The sequence below is a fragment of the Vespula pensylvanica genome, chromosome 1, assembly GCF_014466175.1.
Source record: "Vespula pensylvanica isolate Volc-1 chromosome 1, ASM1446617v1, whole genome shotgun sequence".
In the NCBI taxonomy this organism is placed as follows: domain Eukaryota; kingdom Metazoa; phylum Arthropoda; class Insecta; order Hymenoptera; family Vespidae; genus Vespula; species Vespula pensylvanica.
In genome coordinates, this window is record NC_057685.1 from 14,006,606 (window position 1) to 14,030,811 (window position 24,206).

General features: G+C 30.5%; 6 protein-coding genes across 14 annotated transcripts; 2 read left to right on the forward strand and 4 right to left on the reverse strand.

The window, feature by feature from the left end:
- Nucleotides 1-912: 912 nt before the first annotated feature.
- On the reverse strand, nucleotides 913-2,841 carry LOC122629876 (glutathione S-transferase theta-3-like). 3 transcript variants are annotated; one of them, XM_043813753.1, is made up of 6 exons: nucleotides 2,691-2,783; nucleotides 2,331-2,424; nucleotides 1,999-2,231; nucleotides 1,786-1,936; nucleotides 1,495-1,675; nucleotides 913-1,391 (listed from the first exon to the last, which is right to left on the reverse strand). In XM_043813753.1, exons 3-6 carry the CDS (start codon nucleotides 2,199-2,201, stop codon nucleotides 1,240-1,242), a joined length of 687 nt encoding a protein of 228 aa, XP_043669688.1. In that variant the 5' UTR covers nucleotides 2,202-2,231; nucleotides 2,331-2,424; nucleotides 2,691-2,783; the 3' UTR covers nucleotides 913-1,239. The 3 variants fall into 3 exon arrangements, with proteins under 3 accessions (XP_043669688.1, XP_043669680.1, XP_043669675.1); XM_043813745.1 differs by lacking the exon at nucleotides 2,331-2,424 and having other exon boundaries at nucleotides 2,691-2,841; XM_043813740.1 differs by lacking the exon at nucleotides 2,691-2,783 and having other exon boundaries at nucleotides 2,331-2,543.
- Nucleotides 2,842-3,131: 290 nt separating this feature from the next.
- On the forward strand, nucleotides 3,132-4,157 carry LOC122629897 (M-phase phosphoprotein 6). The gene is made up of 3 exons (XM_043813763.1): nucleotides 3,132-3,292; nucleotides 3,459-3,559; nucleotides 3,664-4,157. Exons 1-3 carry the CDS (start codon nucleotides 3,245-3,247, stop codon nucleotides 3,953-3,955), a joined length of 441 nt encoding a protein of 146 aa, XP_043669698.1. The 5' UTR covers nucleotides 3,132-3,244; the 3' UTR covers nucleotides 3,956-4,157.
- Nucleotides 4,158-4,228: 71 nt separating this feature from the next.
- Nucleotides 4,229-6,740, reverse strand: LOC122633251 (EF-hand domain-containing family member B-like). The gene is made up of 8 exons (XM_043820935.1): nucleotides 6,663-6,740; nucleotides 6,260-6,440; nucleotides 5,901-6,024; nucleotides 5,513-5,686; nucleotides 5,200-5,425; nucleotides 4,734-4,929; nucleotides 4,476-4,654; nucleotides 4,229-4,408 (listed from the first exon to the last, which is right to left on the reverse strand). The coding sequence occupies exons 1-8, from the start codon at nucleotides 6,738-6,740 to the stop codon at nucleotides 4,229-4,231; spliced, it is 1,338 nt and encodes a 445-aa protein (XP_043676870.1).
- Nucleotides 6,741-8,594: 1,854 nt separating this feature from the next.
- LOC122631114 (zinc finger protein 37 homolog) lies at nucleotides 8,595-11,093 on the reverse strand. Of its 2 annotated transcripts, XM_043816409.1 has the most exons (4): nucleotides 10,829-11,093; nucleotides 10,419-10,540; nucleotides 9,619-10,191; nucleotides 8,595-9,556 (listed from the first exon to the last, which is right to left on the reverse strand). In XM_043816409.1, the coding sequence occupies exons 1-4, from the start codon at nucleotides 10,854-10,856 to the stop codon at nucleotides 8,675-8,677; spliced, it is 1,605 nt and encodes a 534-aa protein (XP_043672344.1). In that variant the 5' UTR covers nucleotides 10,857-11,093; the 3' UTR covers nucleotides 8,595-8,674. The 2 variants fall into 2 exon arrangements, with proteins under 2 accessions (XP_043672344.1, XP_043672336.1); XM_043816401.1 differs by lacking the exon at nucleotides 10,829-11,093 and having other exon boundaries at nucleotides 10,419-10,614.
- Nucleotides 11,094-12,570: 1,477 nt separating this feature from the next.
- Nucleotides 12,571-18,715, forward strand: LOC122635383 (transient receptor potential protein). Of its 6 annotated transcripts, none has more exons than XM_043825569.1 (16): nucleotides 12,656-13,176; nucleotides 13,248-13,392; nucleotides 13,473-13,568; nucleotides 13,642-13,784; nucleotides 13,875-14,076; nucleotides 14,165-14,335; nucleotides 14,891-15,125; nucleotides 15,197-15,349; nucleotides 15,489-15,634; nucleotides 15,745-15,851; nucleotides 15,960-16,217; nucleotides 16,296-16,491; nucleotides 16,579-16,743; nucleotides 16,844-17,066; nucleotides 17,422-17,853; nucleotides 17,942-18,715. In XM_043825569.1, the coding sequence occupies exons 1-16, from the start codon at nucleotides 13,022-13,024 to the stop codon at nucleotides 18,583-18,585; spliced, it is 3,471 nt and encodes a 1,156-aa protein (XP_043681504.1). In that variant the 5' UTR covers nucleotides 12,656-13,021; the 3' UTR covers nucleotides 18,586-18,715. The 6 variants fall into 6 exon arrangements, with proteins under 6 accessions (XP_043681514.1, XP_043681522.1, XP_043681504.1 ...); XM_043825596.1 differs by having other exon boundaries at nucleotides 16,579-16,711; nucleotides 16,809-17,066; XM_043825552.1 differs by having other exon boundaries at nucleotides 15,960-16,491.
- A 227-nt stretch (nucleotides 18,716-18,942) lies between these two features.
- Nucleotides 18,943-23,235, reverse strand: LOC122635431 (lysoplasmalogenase-like protein TMEM86A). The gene is made up of 6 exons (XM_043825657.1): nucleotides 22,838-23,235; nucleotides 22,064-22,227; nucleotides 21,738-21,931; nucleotides 21,557-21,672; nucleotides 20,833-20,943; nucleotides 18,943-20,767 (listed from the first exon to the last, which is right to left on the reverse strand). Exons 1-6 carry the CDS (start codon nucleotides 22,856-22,858, stop codon nucleotides 20,648-20,650), a joined length of 726 nt encoding a protein of 241 aa, XP_043681592.1. The 5' UTR covers nucleotides 22,859-23,235; the 3' UTR covers nucleotides 18,943-20,647.
- Nucleotides 23,236-24,206: the final 971 nt, after the last annotated feature.

Sequence of the window (24,206 nt, forward strand, 5' to 3'; positions counted from 1 at the left end):
CCAAAACTGAACCAGTAACTGTCAAAGTCGGTCAAAGGTCCGACTTTGTTATCGGCTCACGAAGCCAAGCTCTCCCACTTCACAATTTAATTTTAAAATAAAATAACTTACATAGAATATTGAAAGAATGAGTGATATGATATTGTACTTGCGTGAACACTTCATTGTTACTTCGAATAATCGCACGCTGCATAATACAAAAGAAAACTAATTTCCTTTTCGTCAAAGTTAATAAAAATCATTTGTATATGTTTGTATTACACGAGGCCGTTGATTCCAAGACGAAAATTTCGAAGTATCAAAGTTTTAAATTAAAATTATGTTAAGTTTCTTTCGCGATACTATTTTGGTAATGTTAAACGAATGTATTATTGTTTAAATATTAGTTGTTTGTATTCCGCGTATATAAAAAACTTTTTAAATAATTGTAAAATCGAAAGTATTAATTTCTAATCTTTCGCGTTTAAAAAGAGAGAACTACGACGCTCACTCGGCGGTGTACAAAAGGAAACTAACTCGATATTTATCAAAGTTAATAAAAGGCATATATGTTTGTATTACACGAGGCCAATGATCCCAAGACGAACGTTTTTGTGAAAATCAGTGGTGGAAGTACGAACTTCTCCTTTGCCACAAAATTCAAGGGCCACCATTTCACGAAACTTTTTTGTCAGGAAAAAATAACAAAAATTGCATTAAAACTTTTTCTATATGTTAATATTTTCTGATATAATTGGTTAATCAGAACTTTTGCTCCTTACTATATATATATATATATATATATATATATATATATATATAATATACATTATATATATATAATAATACACACGCACGCATGCACGCGCACACACACACACACATATCATTATAATGTATTTTGAATAATTTTCTCAAAGAAAAGAAACTATATATAAGAGAAAATAATTTTATTTTGAAAATACAAAAAATACAATATGCTTAACAATGCTCAACTTATATAAAAGTAGATATCAATATTCTAGTCAATTATTAACATTACCAAAATACTTTACCTATTAAATTTTATTTTAAATGTGTGTGTGTGTGTGTGTGTATGTATGTATTTATTTATATATATCCCTTGATTCCTATATATGAGTTTTCTTAATTTACTTTAATTAGTGATTAAGTATCTATAATCGGTATAATAATAATAATCATGATTATAAAAAATATAAAATTACAAAAACATTTATGTTTTAATTGATATACTAATGATTACAGCTTACTGGCTGCTTGGTCCTGTTGCTGTATACTGTTATTTAATAGTTTGTGAGCTTCATCATAATAAGGGCTAGTTTCTTGTTGTACTCTTTCCAGCCAAGCTTTAATACCAGGCCATTCTGCACGTGGATCATATCCAGCTAAACCTATAATTTAATATATCTATTTTATATAACAGAATTATAATAATACAAATATAAAAGTGTTGTGAAACAAAAAAGTAAAAATATGGATTATTTATAAACTTACGTAATTGCTCCAATTCACAGGCTCCAAATATGTCACTTATACTAATTTCATTGCCTGTAAGAAATAATTTATTCTTGAGCCAGATGTTTTCTATTAAATCAAGACAATCCATCATTTGTGCTTTATACTGTTTTATTTGTTCAGGTTTAGATGGCTTTCCTGTTCTTAAAGGTTTAAGAAACTGTAACAAAGAAAAGTAAAAAATAAAATTAAGAAATGTTCATTATATTACATTAGAATGTTATTTAAAATTCCTTAAGAATTCTTATTTTTATTTATTGATACTATTACCTTTATAAAAAAATATGATGAACATTTTGATCTAGTATTTAAATGCTGCCATTCTAAATACTCATCAACTTTGGCTTGTTCTCTTGACGAAGAAGGATACCAATGTTGGGGTATTTTATATTCTCTACATAAGTATCTCACAATTGCGATACTATATAAAGATATTCGTAGTTATAGATTATTAAATAAAATAAATTATCAGTTCAAACATACCTTTCTGTTAACTTAAAGTCATTGTGTTCAATAATTGGAACTTTTTTAAATGGATTGATGGCCTCAAATTCGGGAGTAGTGTGCTCGAGCTTGATTATCTTTATTGGTTTTGCTTCAAAGGGTATATTGACGACTTTTAGAAAAATATACAGTGCTCTTGATGGTTGTGAAAATAAATCGTAATAGAACTTAAGACCGCTCATTATTGTTTACAATAATGTAAATTATTTTACCTGAAACAAAAACAATGAGATAAACATACATGTGGTATAACTATTATCAATTCCCATAAATAAAACTGTTCACAGATGAAGTGAGACAGAATAAGTTACTTTGCTCGTTGTACGCAAGATATTGTGCGCAGATGATTAAATATGAAACCTAGTTACGCAACCATTATAGACACACAAGGATAGTACAGTTTACCTAGTTTCATAAAAAAAAAAAAAACTATAATACATTTGAATAATAGAATAGAACAATTGTCTTCAATTTTTTAGAATATACTGAATTAATTAATTTCTGATTGCTTTAATTTCTAAATAGTAATCCCACTTTCTTTTTTTAGAAAATTATCAAAAATCCTCTAGATGGAACGAGAGAATGATATCGCCTGAACTATAGTATTTTTGACATTTTCTCGCTCTAACTGAAAATATAATTGATATTTGCGTGTTCCTTCGGTAACTTACCACAATATAGTTTTGTATATCGGTTTCACCACGTCGACATCAACGTATTAATAAAATTACTTAATATATATAGAAAAAGATTACTATCTTCAAAAAAATTTGAGAACATTATTATTACAAGACCTTTGACCTCACTATACGTATATCATGATTAAACAAATAAAAGGAATTAATCCTTTAAGAAAAGAAAAAACTAGCCTTGTGAAGATGTTTGTTAAGAAGAAACTTTTATCGAACAAATCAAATTTCGTACTATAAATCTACTTGCGTTTTATGTGACAATTTCCGTTTAGTAGATAGAAACAGAGAGAAAGAGAAAGAGAAAAATTTTGGAACACTGCAAAATAATGCACTTATAAAAACATTACACTTGCGAATATGAAGAATATTGTTATAGAGATTTTATTGCCATAGAGTTGTTTACTTGACTAGTTTTTTTTTTTTTTTGAGAATTATAGCAGTAAATCCCTGTAAATATATATTCGTAAGAAGTGAGGTTAATATCACCAACAATTTAATAGTTTAAATAGTAAGGTGTTTTTCAAGCAGCAACGATGAATCCAAATAAATCAAAATTATCAAAGAGTATTTTGCAAATGAAGGTATATCAGATTTTGTTTATGATTTTAATTTTATATTGAAATGTAATGTATAATAACAGTGAAATGAGTCTACACATGTATCTGTTGAAAACGATGCAATGTTATTTAATTATATTATATGATATGTTTTACATATATTTATATTTATTTTAAAAAATATTTATAGTTTATGAAGAGGACAAAAGAAAAAGTCGAAAAGCAGATGATAGAGAAAGAAGGAGAAGAATACTTCAGTGGTCAATTTCCAATTCAGATGAAAAACGAATCGTATGCATTTTTGAATATATTCCAATATAATTTTCCTATTCAAATTTACATAGATACTTATTTTAAGATAATTATGTATATATAAAACATATATTGTATTTCAGTGAGAGATTTATAATTGAACCTAGTTATGTGTTTTGTGAAGAACTGATTGATGGTAGGTTGAGTTTCCAAGGTATGAATCCTGAATTAGAAAAATTATTAGAAAAAGAAAATATTGATAAGCAGATGGAATTGGAAAAAAAACAAGAAAAAGATGTAACAGATGAACAAATGATAGAACAATGGATGTTTCTTAGAAAGAAAAACAACAAATTTAAACGGTTAAAAAAAATGAACAATAAAACTGATGAACCTTCGAATAAAAAGCCAAAATTTTTAAAGCCAGTTGATTAACATTAAAAAATTTATAAAGATGTATATATATAATACATCTTTTTAATGTTTTATATATATGTATATATATTTAAATATAGATTATTTAAATTAGATTTTGTAATGACTACATTTAATTATGTTATGGATTATTAATATGTATAAATATATAGAATAAACGTCAAACAATTTACTTATTTTAATATTAAAGATAAGTTTGGATAACCTAATAAAATTAAGTTGTTTGTAATTTTGTTTTCTACAAGTATTTTATTTATTATTATGGTTTATATTTTATATATTTTTGTGAAAACAATTTATAGATTCATCTAATAAAGCATTAAACGTATCAACACATACACCCTCAGCACCATCTTTCTTAATTGCTTTTTCCCAGAGTGTATCAAAAGTGTTATCAGGAAATGTAATTCCAATATTTTCAAATATACTTTGTATTTCTTTTTTACTTCGAAGCTATAAAAATTTGGGTCTCATAATATAAATAATTTTATGTCAACAAACATAATTTAGTAATCAATACCTTAAAAAAATCTATATGATTCAGGCCAAATTTTGTAAAAGTATTGGGAAAAATTAAAGCATAAACATTGTCGATCTTTGGATACAACTTTTCATTACAAGGATAATATTTAGATGGAGTTATGCAAGATTTACTATCATCTTCATGTAGAGATGACATTATATCTTCTTCTTTACTTTCTGAAATATATAATTATTTCTATCAATGGAATAATTATTCAAAACTAATATTACACACACTTGTAAAAAAAAATATTACTACTTTTTGCTATTGGCAATGTGGGAAATGGACATTTCCAGTTTAGAAGATTCACTACATCATTATAAAAAAGTTTATCATTTTGTCGTAATCCTAAAAGATCTAACAATGCGTCAAATAGTTGTCTTTCAGGATGGATATTATAGATTCCCAAAATTGTAAATACATCTTCTTCCGATAAGATACCAGTATGTTCCTAAAAATAGTAACAATAGTAACGTGAACAGTAGACGACCTATAGATGTCTCTTATTTCTATTGTGATAAAAAGAAAAGAAATCTCCCAGTGTAAGTAAAGACATGGATGAAGAGAAGAGAAAGAAGGAAAAGATGAAAAGATATGTATGTTAAAAATTATTCTTGAAAAAATTTTCCTGAAAATACATTCAAAAATATTTATAAAATATTTAAATGTATACATTATGGATGCTATTACTAATGATATGTAATTGTGTAAATATCATTACCTTGTCCAAAGAAGCTAAATCTTCATAAATATCAAAGTAATCAATACTCGGATTACGTTTTTTAAGATTATTACGTAAGCTACGTAGATATTGTAAATATTTCCATTTGAAGAGCAGCGTTTTGTCTATAGGTGACTCTTGTAATGCATCAGCTACTGAATCTATTTCTTTTGCCGAGGGTTTACCATATATAGTTGATGGAGAGAAACATTTTTTTGTTGGATTTCTTCAGAAATTTCAATGATTTCTTTTGTTGACTTTATATTTTATTCGATTATTCATGTTACTATAATAATTACATTATTTATATTACTTTACTTGTCCAAGAAGAAGTTGTGTTTCTTTTAAGAAATCAGCTTGAATGTAATTGACTAATGTAGTAGTATTATAATCTCCGCCACGTATAATCTTTTTAATTCTAGATCCTCTTACATCGGCATTACTCTTTTTTCCGAAATTTGTATGTTTGTTAAAGTGACAATTATAACTATGGAAATAGAATAACTTTTATATATAGATTAAGATGTTAATCAAAATATAATACGCTATGTGAAAGTATTCTTATCATTTTAAGAGAAATAGATAATTTTTTTATTAGACTAAGTAGGTTTTACATTTTTCAAAAATGGCGGATTCTGAATTATTTGACTTTATAGAGTGTACGTATATTTTCGCGAGTTATAAATATATAGATATATTACTTTCTAGTTATTTGTGTTCCATCTTCTTGACTTATTTCTTCAAATCTACAAAAATCAACATCTGTGCGCATTATCGGTTTTCTATCAATTTCGGGAGGATTAATTAAATCCGCCATTGTTGCCTCTGGTAAACAAATGCTCATGTATGTATATACGTATATTAGTATATTTTTCTTATTTTTGTTTTTAAAACGATCCTAAATTAAATTTAAATAAGATTTTTATATATATATTTTTTTCTATTCTAATAATATGTGTCTAATCAAATTGCGGTAAAAAATAAATGGAAATAATTTAAGATCGTTTTCAAAAGCACAGAATTGGTTTTAAAAATATATTTTTTATCTATAAGACCATACCAGATTTAAATTTTTTTCCGAAAGTTGTTTTTAAGGGATCCATACCGATTGGTAAATAAGGTACTAAATAATGAGTTTTTCCAACTTCTTTGTTCCAATAACTTTTCATTACAGTATTCCTCAATTCCCAAACGAGTGTTTGGAATGGTGTTAATAATTGATATTGCAAACATTCTTTTACCTATGAAGTAACACTTTAATTACTTCGTTTTCTAGAAATTTATCCTAACCTAACCGTATATAATCGCATGTGGTCAATATTCGATAATGTAATTTATTATATGGTTTCAGCTACAGTTAGAAGCATTCGCTTCTATCTGATATTCGAATTTTAGTCTTAACAAAGTTAGAAAATAAAGAATTATAATATTAATATTTTGTAATAGAAATTATTTTTACATACGGTAGAATTAGAGTCCGAATTTTTATTATATTCTGAATTAAGTTTTTTAGATGAACTATTTTTGTTTGAGTTTGCCATTATTTTAATTATTTCTTAGAGTAAATAATGAATAAATAAAATATTGATGAATGTTCACAATAGTTGTTCGATACGTGCTTATAAGTTTAACATTTTTTTAAAACAAAAGAAAAAACATTTGTATAAAAAGATATCTATTGTTCTTTTATTTCTTTTATTATTCTGAATACAAATGTAATTAAAACTATATTACAATGATATGTATATATATTTTTTATGTTTTATACACACATATAATATTTTATCCACAATATATATATATATATATATATATATATATATATATATATAATGGAAATATATAAGTATTATGTATATATGTATTATATATTCAAAAATAGATCAAAGATTTTGATTTGTACTAAGTAAGCAGAATATAAAATATGCCCTGAGGTAATTTTGAAATCAGCTTATCGTATTGCAGTCTATTACTTCACTAACAAAGTATGCCAATTACGATACCTGATTAAAATAAGATATGGTTATGCAAATTTTTATTATTTGGTAAAAGCAATCAGAGATAGATACGTTGTGTTCCTGTACCGATGATAGTGAAAAAAAAAAAGAAATAAAAAGAATCACACGTATGCATTGAAAATAAGAAAGTAAATAACGAAACCGGTTTTTTTTTCGATGAATGACGAAGGCCACATGTAAAATGATCGAAGGACAAATTTATTTCTTTTATTTTTTTTTTTTTTATTTTATTTACGTCGATGCTTTTGATCGACTTCGGTCTATATCACGAAATGCATTTGTTATATAATAATACATCTGTAAAAAAGGAAAAGTGAAAGGAATTTGTACAAACAAAAAAGATCTAATATTAAAGGATGGATGTAAAAGGATTCTAGATGCTTTCAGTTGAATTTCTTTGTATACTTACGCATTGTATACTTATTTACATACGTATATATACATATACGCGTATGTTTCAGCCATTTCACTTGAAATTCACACCTTCTTTCGTGTCGCTTAATTATTGCTCCCAATTAAGCGCTTGTTTTATTGAACTCGGAGATATGTGTGCTTACAAAGCAAGAAAGATCATGAGAAAGATCAGCTACACGTTCGGACTGTGTTAACTTGCTCCAGTATACAGTTAAAAATATATAGCACTGGCTTAATCACGAGACTACATAATTACATCGTTGAGCTAACACTCGTCAACAATAACAACATAAGATTCAGCCTCGTTTTTTCTCCAACCGAGAATCTTCTTTCTCCTTTTTTCCCCCGTCCATCTTCTTTTTTGTACATACAGGATGATCTTTCTTTCCTCTTCCCGTGCATCTTTTTCTAGGGATAATACTTTCCACGTAGAAAGATTTCAAGATAAAACTGAATAGTGGCCATTTAAATGTCTGGAAGATCAAGTCAAAGTAACATTAAATTATTCGTTCGTTACTTTGATATAAACGGTTGAATTTTATGATTCGTGATACGTTCATACAGGCACATTTCATTCTAGAAAAATATGACGAAATATGAGCTTTGACTTTGAATATATATGTATATTCAAATCGAGATTCCTTTCTAGAATCTTCATTTATTATCTTTATCTCTCTGCCTCTCTCTCTCTTTCTCTTCATATATCTTTCTAAGATTATCCTTATTCACGAGCTAAGGATAAAGATTTAAAGATAAAAGCATAAGGCGAATGGACGGTCGTTTAAGAGTCTAGAAGATTAAGGAGACGTCTAATTATGAGATTTCCTTGTCATGGGAAAGGTCATGTACCGTGTCCGATGTGATTCCGAGTCATGCTACTCTTCCTTTGTTAATAAAAATATATTTCCATGATAAATATCGCGTTTCGATTTATTGGAAAAAGGATTTAGTGGAATAATAAAAATAAAAAAATTGTTTGAGTCTCGTTCATAAGTTATACAATCGGTTTCGAAATGTTTACATTTCTTTTTACGAAGCATAGACTATTTTGCCATCTTCCTCGAATCATCGATCAAAACTATGGGATTAGTCTCGGATGTACATTTCTTAAAATGTGTTCTCATATTGCTACTTTGGGAGAAATTTAAACCACATTTGGAACAAGAATAAGGTTTGGATCCAGTATGAGAGTTGAGGTGAGTCTTTAAATGGTGCTTCTTAGTGAAGGCCTTGGAACACAGACTACATTGATAGGGCTTCAACCCAGAATGAAGCTTCGTGTGAAGCGTCATGTTCGATCTATCCGCAAAAGCCTTCTGACAGATGTGACATCGATAGGGTCGTTCGCCAGAATGGGTCCTGAGATGCTGTTTGAGAAGCATTTTCCGCGAGAAAGCTTTACCACATTGTTCGCAACTGTGAGGCTTCAAACCGGTGTGTATCTTAGCGTGCATATTATAAGCCACTCGCTGATTGAAACTCTTGCCGCATACGAGGCAAGCGTATTCCTTACGGTTACGATGGATCTTCATGTGCGAGCTAAGGTAACCACGATCGTTGAAGTATTTCCCGCATTCCGGGCAACTCGCCGCGAATTCCCGTGTACCCTCATGCACGCTACGATGGTACTTGTAATTGCGCAACTGCGAAAATTCTTTCCCACAATCGGCACAACGAAATGGTTTCTCCCTTTTCGCATCTTCTTTTTCGTTCCTTCGAAGATCCTTTTGAGAATCTTCAAGATTCTCTCTATCTTTGCCTGATGTCTTCTCCTCTCGAATCTCTTTAGATAAGTACGTCGTATCGATGGAATTTACGATACTTTCGAAAGAAGAATGTTGCTTGATAGAATCGTCGTATTGAACACCATACGAAGTCGCGTCGATTTTATCTTCTTTCAACTTGTCCGTTAGTCTATCGGTATTCTGCAATAGTCATTGATAAATACTAAATAAGGAATGAAGATGTAAGTGTTAAGGATACTTACGACACCCGTCGGATTCGATCGAACTTTTGGCGAATGATGAGGTCTGATGATTTGACGCCAAGGTGATGCCGTCACGCAATTCGCCACGTGTCGACGTCGTCGCCACGTTTTCCACCATCTTTCCTCGAAGCAATCTGGATCCTTGTTCGTCCATGAGTAATCTACTTTGTTAGATGATCCCAATTTGTCTGAATATTTCAATGACGTCAATTGCGATTCCCAAGAGTCTTCTGTTTGAAATCTACACGATTCTTGAGGATGTTCGGCGACTCTACTCAAATTCAGAGAGGTTTCATACTGTGGTTTACTTGGGACAGCCTTGAAATCGAAAGTATACGATGTATTCTCTCGATCAAATGTATTATAGACGATCGCAGCAGGTAGGGGTGGAAGACGTATATGTAGAACCGTAGCTGTTCGTAAAAATGCGTTCAATCTGGCTCGTGATACTTTCGTACTACCAGTGTAGATAAAATCGAGGATTGCCGATAATTCCGTTGATTCGATCTCTGCTAATACAATGGTTATAGGTTCTCGATGATTCGACGAATTGCCGTCAGCCTCCAAAATTTTCTGTGGAGAATAGAAAGAAAGAAATATGATACAAGGTCGTACCACTTTTTCTTTGCGTCTTTTTTTTTTTTTCTTTTTCTTTACTTTGGATAGTATTCGACAGCTGAAATAATAACGAGGGCATCCAAAAACTTTAATGATCTCTGCCGATGCAGAATATTCGAATGCAGTTATGTAACATGATTTAATGAAGTAACAAAAAGATTGATAAGAAAAAAAGAACGAACCTGTAAGTAGGGACTAGCAGCTGAAAGAACGAGTCGATGCGTCAAAAACCTTTCACCACCGAAGCAACAAAGAACGACGTCCGCGAATGTTCGGGATGGCGTTGCTCCTTTTAGAAAATTTTCTATATCCGGCAACGTTTTTCCATAAAGACATATAGTTTCTCCCATGATTTATTCATTTATTATAATCAATACATATATATGTGTGTGTAGTAATATAATATTTGTATATACAATGTATATATATATATATGTATGTATATGTATAATGAAATTATAACGAACATATATTACATTCTGTCAGAAGAATCAATTACTTCATTCTATTCTGCAGTCTTTGATTTTTTGCATTCCTAATCGCTCTATTGCATATTGAACTTATTGATGATCTTTTATAGCAATGCTCTTACCGATCGATGATTGATTCTTATCTTCCATTCACTTTTAATACTTCTCGATAAAGTAATATTCCTTTATGGATAATATAATTAACACGATCAGCCGAGTTCTACTTGCATACTATATGATACGTTTTATTATCACCTTTTCCATTTGTTTCTCTTTCTTTTTTTTTTATTTTCACAGATTTACGTTGTTTCACGGTACGTGAACGATCGACGGTGATCGTATCGTGAGATCGACTAACATTCGAAAGACTTCGACCGTCCGTGGAGACTACCTTTTCTCCATATGATCTTTTCTGAATGAAGCGAGAAGACGAGGTGTGACTTGTCTCCTACCATACTTACCTTACCCTCTCCCATTCTCTTTGCAACCCTTCCTAGCGGTAACTCGTGACTTTGAAATAAAGAACGTTTCAAAAAATGACTTTCTCCAAAAAAAAAAAAAAGAGAGAGAGAGAGAAAGATAAAATTTTATATCTCTCGTCAATCTTCTTCTCGTTAAATTTAATAACATACGCTTTAATTCTTATTTTCAAAACAGTATCGTATTTCGATCTTTTGTTTTTAACTATATAGAATTAATCGTTTGTTTATTTATAACCTCTTATAAACTTCGTAAGTGTAACCGAAGGACGAATTTTTAGGGTAGGGTGGGGGTGTATTCTCAGTTTAATATTTAAACCTTTTTTGAAGATAAAAGAATTGAAACAAAATTATCATGGTTCTTAGCGGTATCGACGCAAAAATAAAAGCTTGGACGCCTCAGACGTCTTACAAATTTCAAGATAACATCATCTCTTCGGATCATGCAACAACGAAGCCGTTTATACCGTCTTACGAAAAGTATGTATTCGTATCGTGTCCTCAAAATTATCCTACAATGTATTCCTTCATAAGGACACGATACCCAAAGCATGCATATTTATGTATACTTATTTATACTTGCGTTGGGCAAGAACGAAGTGTGACACAACGCGCGAACGCTTATGCAAATTCATCTCGATGATCTCGATTTCGAAACCACGCCCGAAAGAAATATATAATTCGATGTGTTACGTTTTTTTAGAGAGAGACGCCCGTGCATCGAGTTACTATTGTCGAACGAGTATCAACGAATTTGGTGGCGAGAAAAACAAATTTGGGAAAAGGCAGTCATTCCAAAAACGAGTACGAAAAAATTATTACCACGAATGGTAAGAGTGTACGTTTTGGGAATTAATTCAATTAACATCATGGGCTTAAGTTCGAAATGAAATATTTTCTAGGTAGTTAAAAAGAAGATAAAAAAGGCATAGTTATCCGTCGATCTTTCTGATGTTTGAATTGACAAAGAAACCGAAAAAGAGAGAAAATTCGTATTTAACAAAAAAGATCGGGTACTTCTTGAAAATTTCATGGATAAAACTTATATGTAAACATTTTTTAGATTGTTTCAAATAATATACGTTGAACAAAATAATTATAAATATCTGAAAGTTTTTTTAAAAAAATTATATGAATTCACGTTGGTTGAAAGAGCAAATTTCAAAAACGAAACTTTTTTAAATGGTTATCACGTTGAAGCTTCGTTGAAACGAATTGAAAGACCTTGGATGAAATTAATCGTTTTATCCTCTTCCGATCCAGTTTTCCATTAATCCTAAAAATAAGTTTTACGGCCTATATCTCCTGAAATATATAACACGGATCAGAAGCATATATAAATGGTTATGCTGTAGAATGGTAGAAATCAGAAACACGTGTTTCTACTGCATTCTATATATCTGTACTTAATCCGCTGTCGAGATCCCCACCTGCTGAACGACGTAAGGTTTCGGTAAGCTTCAGCGTGCTTTTACTGTATCAGTACAGTCCATAAGTGCTGCCTCGTATGTTGCCATTTTAATACGTCCCCATGGAGCAATAAAATTTTTATGACAAGGTGCATCGAATAAAAAGAGTTTAAGTAATATTTCGTCATCGATAACGAATTCGTATCGTTGAGTGTAAAAATTGTTTAAATCTCGCGTACATTTGTGTTGAGATTTCTAAAAAAAAAAAATACATGCTGATTTGATAGTTCGATGATAACGATTTTTTCAATTCTAACTGATCTAAAAAAAGGAATAAAATAATTTACAAGACAAAGGATCGCCAAGGAAGTGACGATCCCGAATGAATCCTGTTATGTTTTGACGAAACGCTTGCAGAACGTGAACTATGAATCCCTCTGAATCACAGCAGGATCTTCTTAGCAATGAAGTCAGAGCACCTTCTGTACAGTCGCTAAGTCCACCGACTGATTATGCTCTCGGACCCGTTGAAAAGCATTTTTTATTGAGTGCGGAAAGAGGTGACTGTGCTACTGTCAAAAGGTATAAAAAGATAATCGAATGTTCGTAATTACAGTAATAAAAAAGTTAATAACGAGAATCATATTAAATAGGTTATTAGAAGAAAATAAGGACAATCCAGAAATTTTGAATATAAATTGTGTGGATCCATTAAATCGATCAGCTTTAATAGCAGCCATCGAAAATGAAAATATTGAGCTTATTAAATTGCTCCTGGAATTAGGAATACAAGTGAAGGTGATAATAATGAACAATTAAATATCTTTTTCTATACTTTTAGCATTAATTGCAATTATAGGAATTGAATTGAATTACAGGATGCACTTTTGCACGCCATCAAAGAAGAATACGTGGAAGCCGTGGAGATTTTATTAGAATGGGAAGAAAAAATCCATGTTGTAGGGCAACCTTACGTAAGTTCAAGAACGCGTTAAATCAAATTTGTAACATACTTGAAAGATAAATCAAGATTGATATTCCTCTTAGAGTTGGGAAGCCGTAGATAGATCTTCGTCTAATTTCACTCCTGACATAACTCCACTGGTATTAGCGGCGCATAAAAATAATTATGAAATTTTAAAAATACTATTGGATCGTGGAGCGACACTTCCTACACCTCACGATGCTAGGTCATTTTCTTCTAATGATAAATAAATCTTTACTATAAGATCTTTATATCCAATGTTCTTTTTAATGCTATTGCTCCTATGGCTTTCTAGATGTGGCTGCGATGAGTGTGTTACTTCGAGCGAGCAAGATTCTCTTCGGCATTCACAGTCTCGTATAAACGCGTACAGAGCCTTAACATCACCATCTCTTATCGCTTTATCCTCGAGAGATCCTCTTTTAACGGCTTTTGAACTTTCATGGGAATTACGTCGTCTCAGTCGAATGGAACAGGAATTCCGATTTGAGTACAATGTAAATTCTTTTTCTCAACTATCTTGTTTTTTTTTGCAATTCTGTTCGAATAAGTCTGATCTATCCAAATATTTTGATATATTTTTAGGAAATGCGAGAGCAAACGCAAAACTTTGCAACTGCGTTATTGGATCATGCACGTACGTCATACGAATTAGAGATTATGCTCAATTATAATCCTACTGGAGACAATTGGGAACCCGGAGAACGACAAACTTTAGAGAGACTAAAACTTGCTATAAAATATAAGCAAAAGCAGGTAAACGTATATATGGAGCTTTTTCGGGTTGATGTTGCAGATGAAATGTAGGGATAATGGAGAAGGACATAAACACCAATATCAAATAAGATAACGAAGTCCGAAAATGCCTCAATCAAAAGTTATTGACCAAAACCAATGGCAAAACCACGTCAGCCAAAGTGGAATACGAAAACGTAATTGTTTATATAATAACGTATTATCTACCACCTATTACATTATATCATACCAGAATAAGATATATACGTTTACGTAGATTATAAGATTATATGATACGTAGGGTATCTTATCTGATATTCATGCTTGTGTCCTTCATCATCCCCGAAAATTTGAAACATCACCTCGGAAATAATCCCTAAATATATCTTCTTTTATACATGCATGTTTTATATAAGCACGGTGTTGCCTACCATAAGGGGCTCATTCTTTCAGAGAATTCATTTAATATTTTATACTCACATACTTCGAATGTTGTGCATTTTTTCCAAAAATGTTTCAAATAAATCTTATGCTGATTAATTTTAAAGAAGAAAATTAATTTTTTTTGCTCTTCAGTTCGTAGCACATCCGAACGTACAACAATTATTAGCAGCTATTTGGTACGATGGTCTACCTGGTTTTAGAAGAAAAAGTATGATTGGTCAATTACTCGAAGTCGGAAAACTCGGTGCTATGTTTCCTGTTTATAGTACAATTTATATGATGTCTCCTACTTCAAAAATGGGTTCGTTCATGAAAAAACCATTTGTCAAGTTTATTTGTCACTCTTCGTCCTACGCTTTTTTTCTCAGTAAGTAAACATTTTAATTCTCTTTTTATCGCATACGCGTTTTATAAGAAAAAAATCGATATAAATTATAGTGTTACTCGGAATGGCATCTCAACGGATTGAATATTTGGCTATCGAATTATTTGGTAATGCATGGATGCGAGAAATACTTGCGGAATGGAAGAGACGAGAACGAGGTTGCATTCCGGGTTTTGTTGAATCTGGCGTTATTATCTACGTAATAAGTAAATCAATTTTATTTTGATTTGAAAAAAAAAAGAAAATATCAGGAAAAACGGTGATTTATATGACGAAGATACATGATTTATAGGAATACATTCAACGATAAGCATAAATTAATTATTGCTTTTATAAATACCATAGGTTTAGTCGTTGGAGAAATAAGATCATTATGGTCGGACGGATTAATTGAGTATATATCAGATTTATGGAATATAGTGGACTTTATACAAAATACGTTTTACGTTATATGGATAAGTTTGAGAATGACTGCTTGGTTTGTAGTACAGGTACATTTTGATTATGGTCCACTGTTCTTTTTCAATTTTTTTTTTCTTTTTTTTTTTTCATTTCGAACTTGGACCTCTGTACACGGATATTATTTTTTTTATTTACGTAGAGAGAATATTGGAAAGGAGACGATCCTTGGTATCCAAGAGATAAATGGCATGCCTTCGATCCTATGCTTCTATCGGAAGGAGCCTTTGCTGCTGGAATGATATTCAGGTAAATTTGTTTATCAATTGTTATAATAAATTTTTCTCAAAATTGTATAAATTTCCATAAATAATTCTTTTACGTTTATATATATATATATATATATATATATTTCAGTTTCTTGAAACTCGTTCACATATTCAGCGTAAATCCACATCTCGGACCTTTACAGATTTCTTTAGGGAGAATGATAATAGATATTATTAAATTTTTTTTCATCTATACTCTCGTTCTATTCGCTTTTGGCTGTGGTATGAATCAATTAATGTGGTATTATGCTGACTTGGAAAAAATGAAATGTTATCATATGCCCAACGGATTGCCGGATTTTGATAATCAAGAAAAAGCTTGCTCGATATGGCGAAGATTTGCTAAGTATAAAAAAGATATTTTTAGTCTTTCGCACAAGACCAAATATGATTTGCTAAACGTATGTATTTGTTTGAATTTTAGCCTTTTCGAAACTTCACAGTCATTATTTTGGGCAAGTTTTGGTATGGTAGATTTAATGTCTTTCGATCTAACCGGAATAAAAAGCTTTACAAGATTCTGGGCTCTGCTTATGTTTGGATCGTATTCGGTCATCAACGTTATTGTATTACTCAATATGTTAATTGCTATGATGTCCAACTCATATCAAATCATTTCGGTATTATAAAATAATGAGAAAAGTGATACTATTCCTAATAAAGAAGGAAACAGGGGGAGGAAATGAACGCAATTTTGTTATCTTTAGGAAAGAGCTGATTCAGAGTGGAAGTTTGCACGAAGTCATCTTTGGATGAGTTACTTCGAAGATGGTGATACCGTGCCACCACCGTTTAACATGGTTCCAACGAGTAAAACTTTTAACAAAATTGCTAAATGCGGTAAAACTTCACGACCTACTCGGTCCTTGATCGTAAGGCATATTTATTCTTCCGCGCTTTATTTTATTCTCATGTTGTTCATGTTGTTCCTTTAAAGGACACGCTTCTAGTAGTTATAAACTCGTATTTCAGAAAAAATCACGAGAGAAAGCAATGACTAGACATGACACCGTAATGCGATTACTTATTCGTCGTTACGTGACAGCGGAACAAAGAAAACGCGATGATTTCGGTATTACAGAAGACGATGTCATGGAAATTCGACAAGATATTTCGACGTTGCGGTACGAATTAATCGACATTCTACGACAAAATGGGATGCGAACACCGACTATTGATAAACAGGACGCTGCATGTTGGTAGCAATTAGTATAACGATGTTCTACTAAAAATTATTACTATTTTGTTAAATTTTAAACTTATTTATACTTATATAGAATTTAGATCGAAACAGCTAAATATCACCGTTATTTATAGCTTTATGGAAAAAGTCCTTGGTCTTAGTATCTTGAGATCTCTTTAAAAAAATGAGCTTGGAGAACGAATTATCTAATCGCTACATATGTTATCGGTACATATTAAATAGTATAATCTTGTCTTAAGGATTTTTTCTAGAAAACCACAGATAACGGAAATATTTAGGTATTCGAACTTAAATGCCACATCCTGTATACACCTAGGTATATAAACTAATGTATATTTGTTGATAGTATCTGGTAAAAAGGGTCGAGTAATGGAACGTCGCTTGCAAAAGGACTTCCAGATTGGAATAGTAGAAGGCATCGTGAATGCAGTTATACAAGGAAATGAAAAAGAACCGAAAGATGTGTTCAGTCAAATTGCTAAAGCGATCGGGCGTAGAGGCAGCGGTGGTAGTAAAAAGAAAGATTGGAATGCCGTTGTTCGACAGAACACATTTGCTAAAGATCCAATAGGAAGTTCGAATGAGGCATTCGCGAAGCAAACGAGACGAAGTATTCGTAGAAGTATGCGAGGCAATTCCGATTTAGCTTCTCTCGATCCTAATCGTTTGGTCGAGTACAATCCAAATCTATCCGAAGTAACGCCTACGACGAGAATCGCTTATGCCAAATTCATGATGAAACGAATTAAGCAAATCGATGAGGTTGAAGATGCGGAAGGTCAGTCAATAATATATAGATATTCAATTCATATGGACATTAAAACATTTTTTGAGCAAATCTAATTTTGTTGGGAGTAATAAAAAAGAAAATGATAAAACAGGAGCTGAAGAAGAAGGTGGAGGAGAAATAGGAGGAGGAGAAGGGGGAACAGGAGGAGGGAAGAGTGCAACCTCCTCTCAAAGATCAAGTGTGAAGGTAAAATTGTCCGAAGGTGAACGTCCCAAGTTAATTTTGTCAGAGTCTCTGAAGAAAGGAATATTAAAATCAATGAGCGCTGGTAGTATCGATAAACAGGGTGATAAGTTAACACCAGATGGAAAGCCAGCAGAACTTAGAACTCCAACGCCCATACCTGAAGATCCGAGAGAGGATGATGTCAGCAAGATACCAGCCGAGGCAGAAATCTCAGTGAGTAAATCTGGTAAAGCTGATGCAGATAAGGCAACCCAAGAGCCAGCCAAAGATCAAAACGTAGATGATGCAAAGAAGAAAGAAGAAGAAGAAAAGAAGAAGAAAGAAGAGGATGAGAAAAAGAAAAAAGAAGAGGAAGAAAAAAAGAAAAAAGAGGAAGAGAAAAAAAAGAAAGAGGAAGAGAAAAAAAAGAAAGAGGGAACAGATAAAGAAGTACCAAAGTCTTCAAAGCAGCAAGAAGATAATGTTCCAGTGGCTACAACAAAATTACGTGGAAAATCTAAAGCAACCGGTCAAATCATGGGCGGCTGGATCTAAATGTTTTCTTAATTGATTTTCCAAGAACTTGATAGATAACGTAAATGTACCGATATCTGTAACTTTCAAATGATTACTGATGTTATATATCTTTCGGATTATCAATAGCATCAATCCATACATATATGAATCGTTACAGCAGGCACATTCAATGCATATTTCATTTGTAGATAACATACAGGTTATTTTAGTTAAAAAACAGAGATATGTATAAGATCATTTCGATAACATAAATGTTTACAACGCTCCTCTCTCTAACTTGATATTAAATCATACTTCTCGCGCGGTATTTACATCACATTTCGATCATTTAGAGATATTGTAAGATTAAAAATTATATAAATTCTCTAATCGTAATTAATTTTTTGAAATCATATTTATTGTGCAACACATTGTATACGTAATAGCATTCATTTTTGACACTAAGAGTTTCTACGAATTCTTCACAAAGATTTCCTTATTATACCTTTTTAGACGTTGTATCTGATTCTCTACTACATATTATATGGCAGTTGGAAGTGAAAGAGTAAGCGAGAAGATAGATGATATGAACGTCGTATTATATTGTAATCTGCAGTGCTATATTACTATATAATATATAGATATATATACGTATATATGTATATGTATATTATATATATGATAGTATATTACAATCCTAACGACTTTGTTTAATACGTAGATTTGTACAGTACGAAATCTTAGCAGTATTTCTGCTTTATCATCACTAAAATATATTGCCCATCTTGTCTATTCAAAATACACTTTATCTATCACATATTATACATACTCTGATATATCAACAAATATATTACACCACAGTAACTAATTACGAACTAGAGTACATATAGAAATACTACATACATACATACATGTACATAAGTTCTACATACGTATATAATATTGTACATACATATAAATGTTGAATCACTATAAATCATTTTTCATACTTCAAATGATATTCGCACCAAATACAATTTAATAGTTATACATAGTATATGTTTAGGAATATTGAGAGATAACTCTACTCAAATTAGTCATTCGCTAAATCATAATTATAGATTTATCATTTGATGATATATTTTTCAATTTTTTTAGTCCTATTCTCTGTTCGCACCTTTATATAAACTAAAGTTTTATATATAGAAAATCTATCATCTTTTGTCCTACTTTCGTTTCTAGACATGTCTATAGAGCAAACATTACACAATTTTGTTGCCATATAGAATACAAAATATCTGACACATTTCTTTTTAGAAAATTCTTTTTAAAATGTACAGATTCATTGTACCATTTAGAGTTGTGATATAGTGCTTTTCATTATTATGTCATGCAGGGATTACACACCGAGTGTAAGGTAAGTGTAACAGACTGTCTACTAGACAGTACTATGTCAATTGGTATTGGTCCGAAGAAATTGTATGCGGATATACATAATTATAGAGATCTTGTCATGAAAAATCATGACTTTATGTTAGTATCAATAATCGAATAGTAAGCATTGTTTTCATAAAAATATATATAACAACAATTTCACTAGAAGAAAGTATTTGCAATGTTTATATACTTTTTTAAAAGAATAAAAAGATGTTTACTGTCATTAAACTAAGAATAGTTCGTACTAAGCTCATGAAGAGTAGCATTACTCGTTAAGACAGATATTTGCTATTATTATAACAATGAACATATGTAACGATTACACATACACAAACGTGCATGTGGATATAACAATAGATGCATTAGTTACATTGATTCAGTGGATAAAAGTATCTCCAGATACATTCACTAATATACTGATATTTTCAAATACATCTTTCATCATATATGTGATATAGTATTATATCTAAAGTGATACTGTGTGAAGATAAATTCATGCCTATATTATTGGCAGTGATAGATCATCAGTATTATATAGTAGAGAGAAAAACTTTACTACATATAAAGTAACATCTCTGATAATGAAGATATATATTCTACATCTATCAATTTAAACAACGATATTTTTATACTTCTAAAATTCATTGCCACCTATTCTTCTTTGTCATTTTAAAAGATAACTGTTCTATTTTCTGATTTTATTAACGGGCTTTGTACTATTAACTGTATTGTAATTATTTTTTGAATCTACTGCACTTAAAGCTATTCCTAATTGAGCTGTATAATATGTCAACATGATAGACACCTGAAAGCAAAGTAGAATGGTTGAATTATTTAACTAATATAAATTGAGTATATATTTAAACATACCTGAGAGTAGGGTAATGGATTACGAAAATAATGGATTCCAAGTAGTGTATCAGATATTAAAAAGCATATACTGCCAACACAGCTGCATAGTTTTGTCCATGTCCATAATTCCTAATAAACAAAAATACATATATATGCTTTAATGCAAATACTACGATCATAAAATATGAAATAACTTAGATTTATTTGAAACATCTGATTTTCTTGAAATTATGAAATTATAGGAAGATTACTTTTATGATTGCCAGTGATACAGAAGGAGCACTTTGAACATATATTCTATTAATACATGTACATTTGACTCAATTGAAGTGACCCTATCTCTTCACTTAATGATAAGTAATAAGATAATGGATTACTGGATTTATTGCAATGAATCCTACATAGATAGTTGAAAAAATTATTTATACATTACAAAATCATAAAAATTAAAATATTAGTTTATGAAGATCTGGAAAACAACAATAAATTATAATTGCAGATAATAGTATATAAAAAGCATTTTGTTTGATAAAATAAATTATACAAAACTCTGAATAATATTTACTTCAATGTATGAGATAAGATAAAATAAGAGGATATAAAAATAACCAAGATAATTACTCGCTAGAAGAAATATATAAAATAAAGCTTTATAAAAAAAATTACAAATAAATATGAGATTAAATATTAGACTTTAAAATAATTATTATTCAACATGAGGAATGAAATAATTTATACTGACCCCAAAAAATTGTACTCGTGAGATGGCTCTCCATGCCATTGTAGTTAATAACACTGTATAAATTGGAACACCTATGACTAGAATACCACTTAGACCAGGCATTAAAAGACATATGACTGAAACATAGGATTTTTATTATTTTATGTTATGCTAATACCATAGATATCAAGATGTTGTTTACCTAGGGAACATAACGTGTACATTATAGCACCAAGTAGCAAATTTATTGGCTTAAAACCAAATGCATAGATGTACATGATTTGAGCAATAGCAAACATGCACATTCCTGCAATGAAACAATTTGGCCATACTAGCAGAGCATCTCCTATGCAACTGAAGACTAAACCTGTTAAAATACGTCTAGAAAAGGTATACCTGTAAATTATAAAAACATGTATATATACTTATACAAATACTTATATAATAAGCAATTATTTACTTACAATTAGATACAATTGTTAATATAATTTTATAAGTAAATGCAATATGAAATTATATTAAACTTACTCTTTGGATAAACTAATTCCATGTAACAACACAAAGACGATAAGACTTATTATTGGCAAACACTTGAAACATGCTGTTAATAAAGACGGCTGCTCTGCTAATAGTACAAAATATACAGACACACTTTTAAAAAATGGAACTAATTTTGGGCCAACACTTTTTATCTGTAACATAAAGGATTCTATAATCGTACAATATTTATGGTTAACAAAGACAATAACTTAGAGCATACTATTTGATTCTTCCTAAAGTATAAATAGTATAATTATGTTTAATTGTAAATAACAAATGCAAAAAGACAACTCTTAGTCTTTAGTAAACAAGATTAAATTTATCAAATTGATATACTGAATATGTTAAATAAAGTAGTATGTGTGGTGACATAGAGACAAAGAAAATAACAAACAAAGGAAAAGAAAGAGAGAGAATGTGTGTGTGTGTGTGTGTGTGTGTGTGAGAGAGAGAGAGAGAGAAAGAGAAAACAAACTTCTATTTATATTCTAAGAAAATAAATCACATTCGTGGCTATAACAACTTCACTCAATCGTAAATATTGAATTTTAATTTAGAATTTTAATTCTATAACCGCAATAAATAAGAACGAATCGTTTTTTTTCAAATCAGCGACGCTTTTTTCTTTGTTATATTTTTGATTGATAACAATGAAAAAGAAAGACAGAAATGAACTTGCTTATGCGTTATACTTTTGATACAAATATAGCGTGATGAAAACGTTGGTGGAATGAGATAAATATTTTCATTATATTTACTAACCACTTGTGTTGGCGATGACATTTCGCAGGAACCAATCACTAATATAATTATTGAAAGATTGTCAAATATGTTTTTGTGTCAATGATATCCAAAGCATATGTCGTCTGCTAGCAACGTATAGACGCTTCCCAGCGCGCTATGCGAAGAACACTGTCGAACACAGGCTATCAATTGATCGTATCCAGTACTGCCCAACATAACGATATTATCTAATGGCATTTATTGTGTCCTCTCCTAACCGTATTAACGGCATTACGAACGTCACACTGATCGAACATATCGTCAAGATTAAACCGATGCAACTCCATTATGGCACGTTCCATCGTGTATCGCCGGATGATACCGCGTTAATCCTACATATTTTTCTCATCTATGTTTTTAATATTCACTTTTTCCCCTCCTCTTTTTTTCTTCTACTCATAACTCCACAAGCGCAAACTTCACGCGCGAAAAAACATACAAATGTATTGGATGACTAGAAATAATTGACAGAACGACAAAGATATATCGATAATTTTTTATTCATGAAAATGTTAAATTCATGAAAGATCAAAATCTTCGATGACCTTTCTTATACCATTATTTTTCTAATGACGCACTCTGCATAAAACATGTTTAGGATTCTAATGATACACTTTACACGCAATATGCATAGGAATTGATAGTCAATATATAGAACTTTCTTTTTTTTTTTTTTTTTTTTTTTTTTTAGATGTTTTATTGATTCTGATTCATGTGAAAAGTAGTAAATATTTATTACGTTAAATTATGGAGTTATTTTATTTTTATAATACATATACTATATATACCGATGTATATCAAAATATTGTGCAAAATAAAAATCCTTAATTTGGTATAATAATAACTTCATAATATTTCTTGGGTTTACTTTCGTATCTTGATTATCTTTAAAAATTTTGCTATATATTAAAGTTATTCTAATTAAATTGTTATGATTTATATAACGGTACAAAACATGAAATATATGAAAGTAATATATATCTTAATAAATTAATTTTTGTTTTGAACTTGTATCATGTTTAGGAACGTAGGTGGCGCTGATATTGCTCATCCCGAGTATGCGCAGAAAGAACCGTAATGAACGAATCTCACAAAGTACTATACTTCTCGACCAGTATACTTGAACTTTTCTCTTCAGACACATCGTAGTTAGAAAATTCTACTTTTTTCAATACGGGTATGTTGCCATTATTTTTCTTATAAATAATATATAAAAATTCTACATAAAGAAAAACACCAGGCAATCTATTCGTATTACGTTAGATTGGGGTAATTACGTTATTAAAAAATATTGGTATTGTAAGAAAAATAATACTTTAATCATCTTATTTTATTATCATGCCAAATT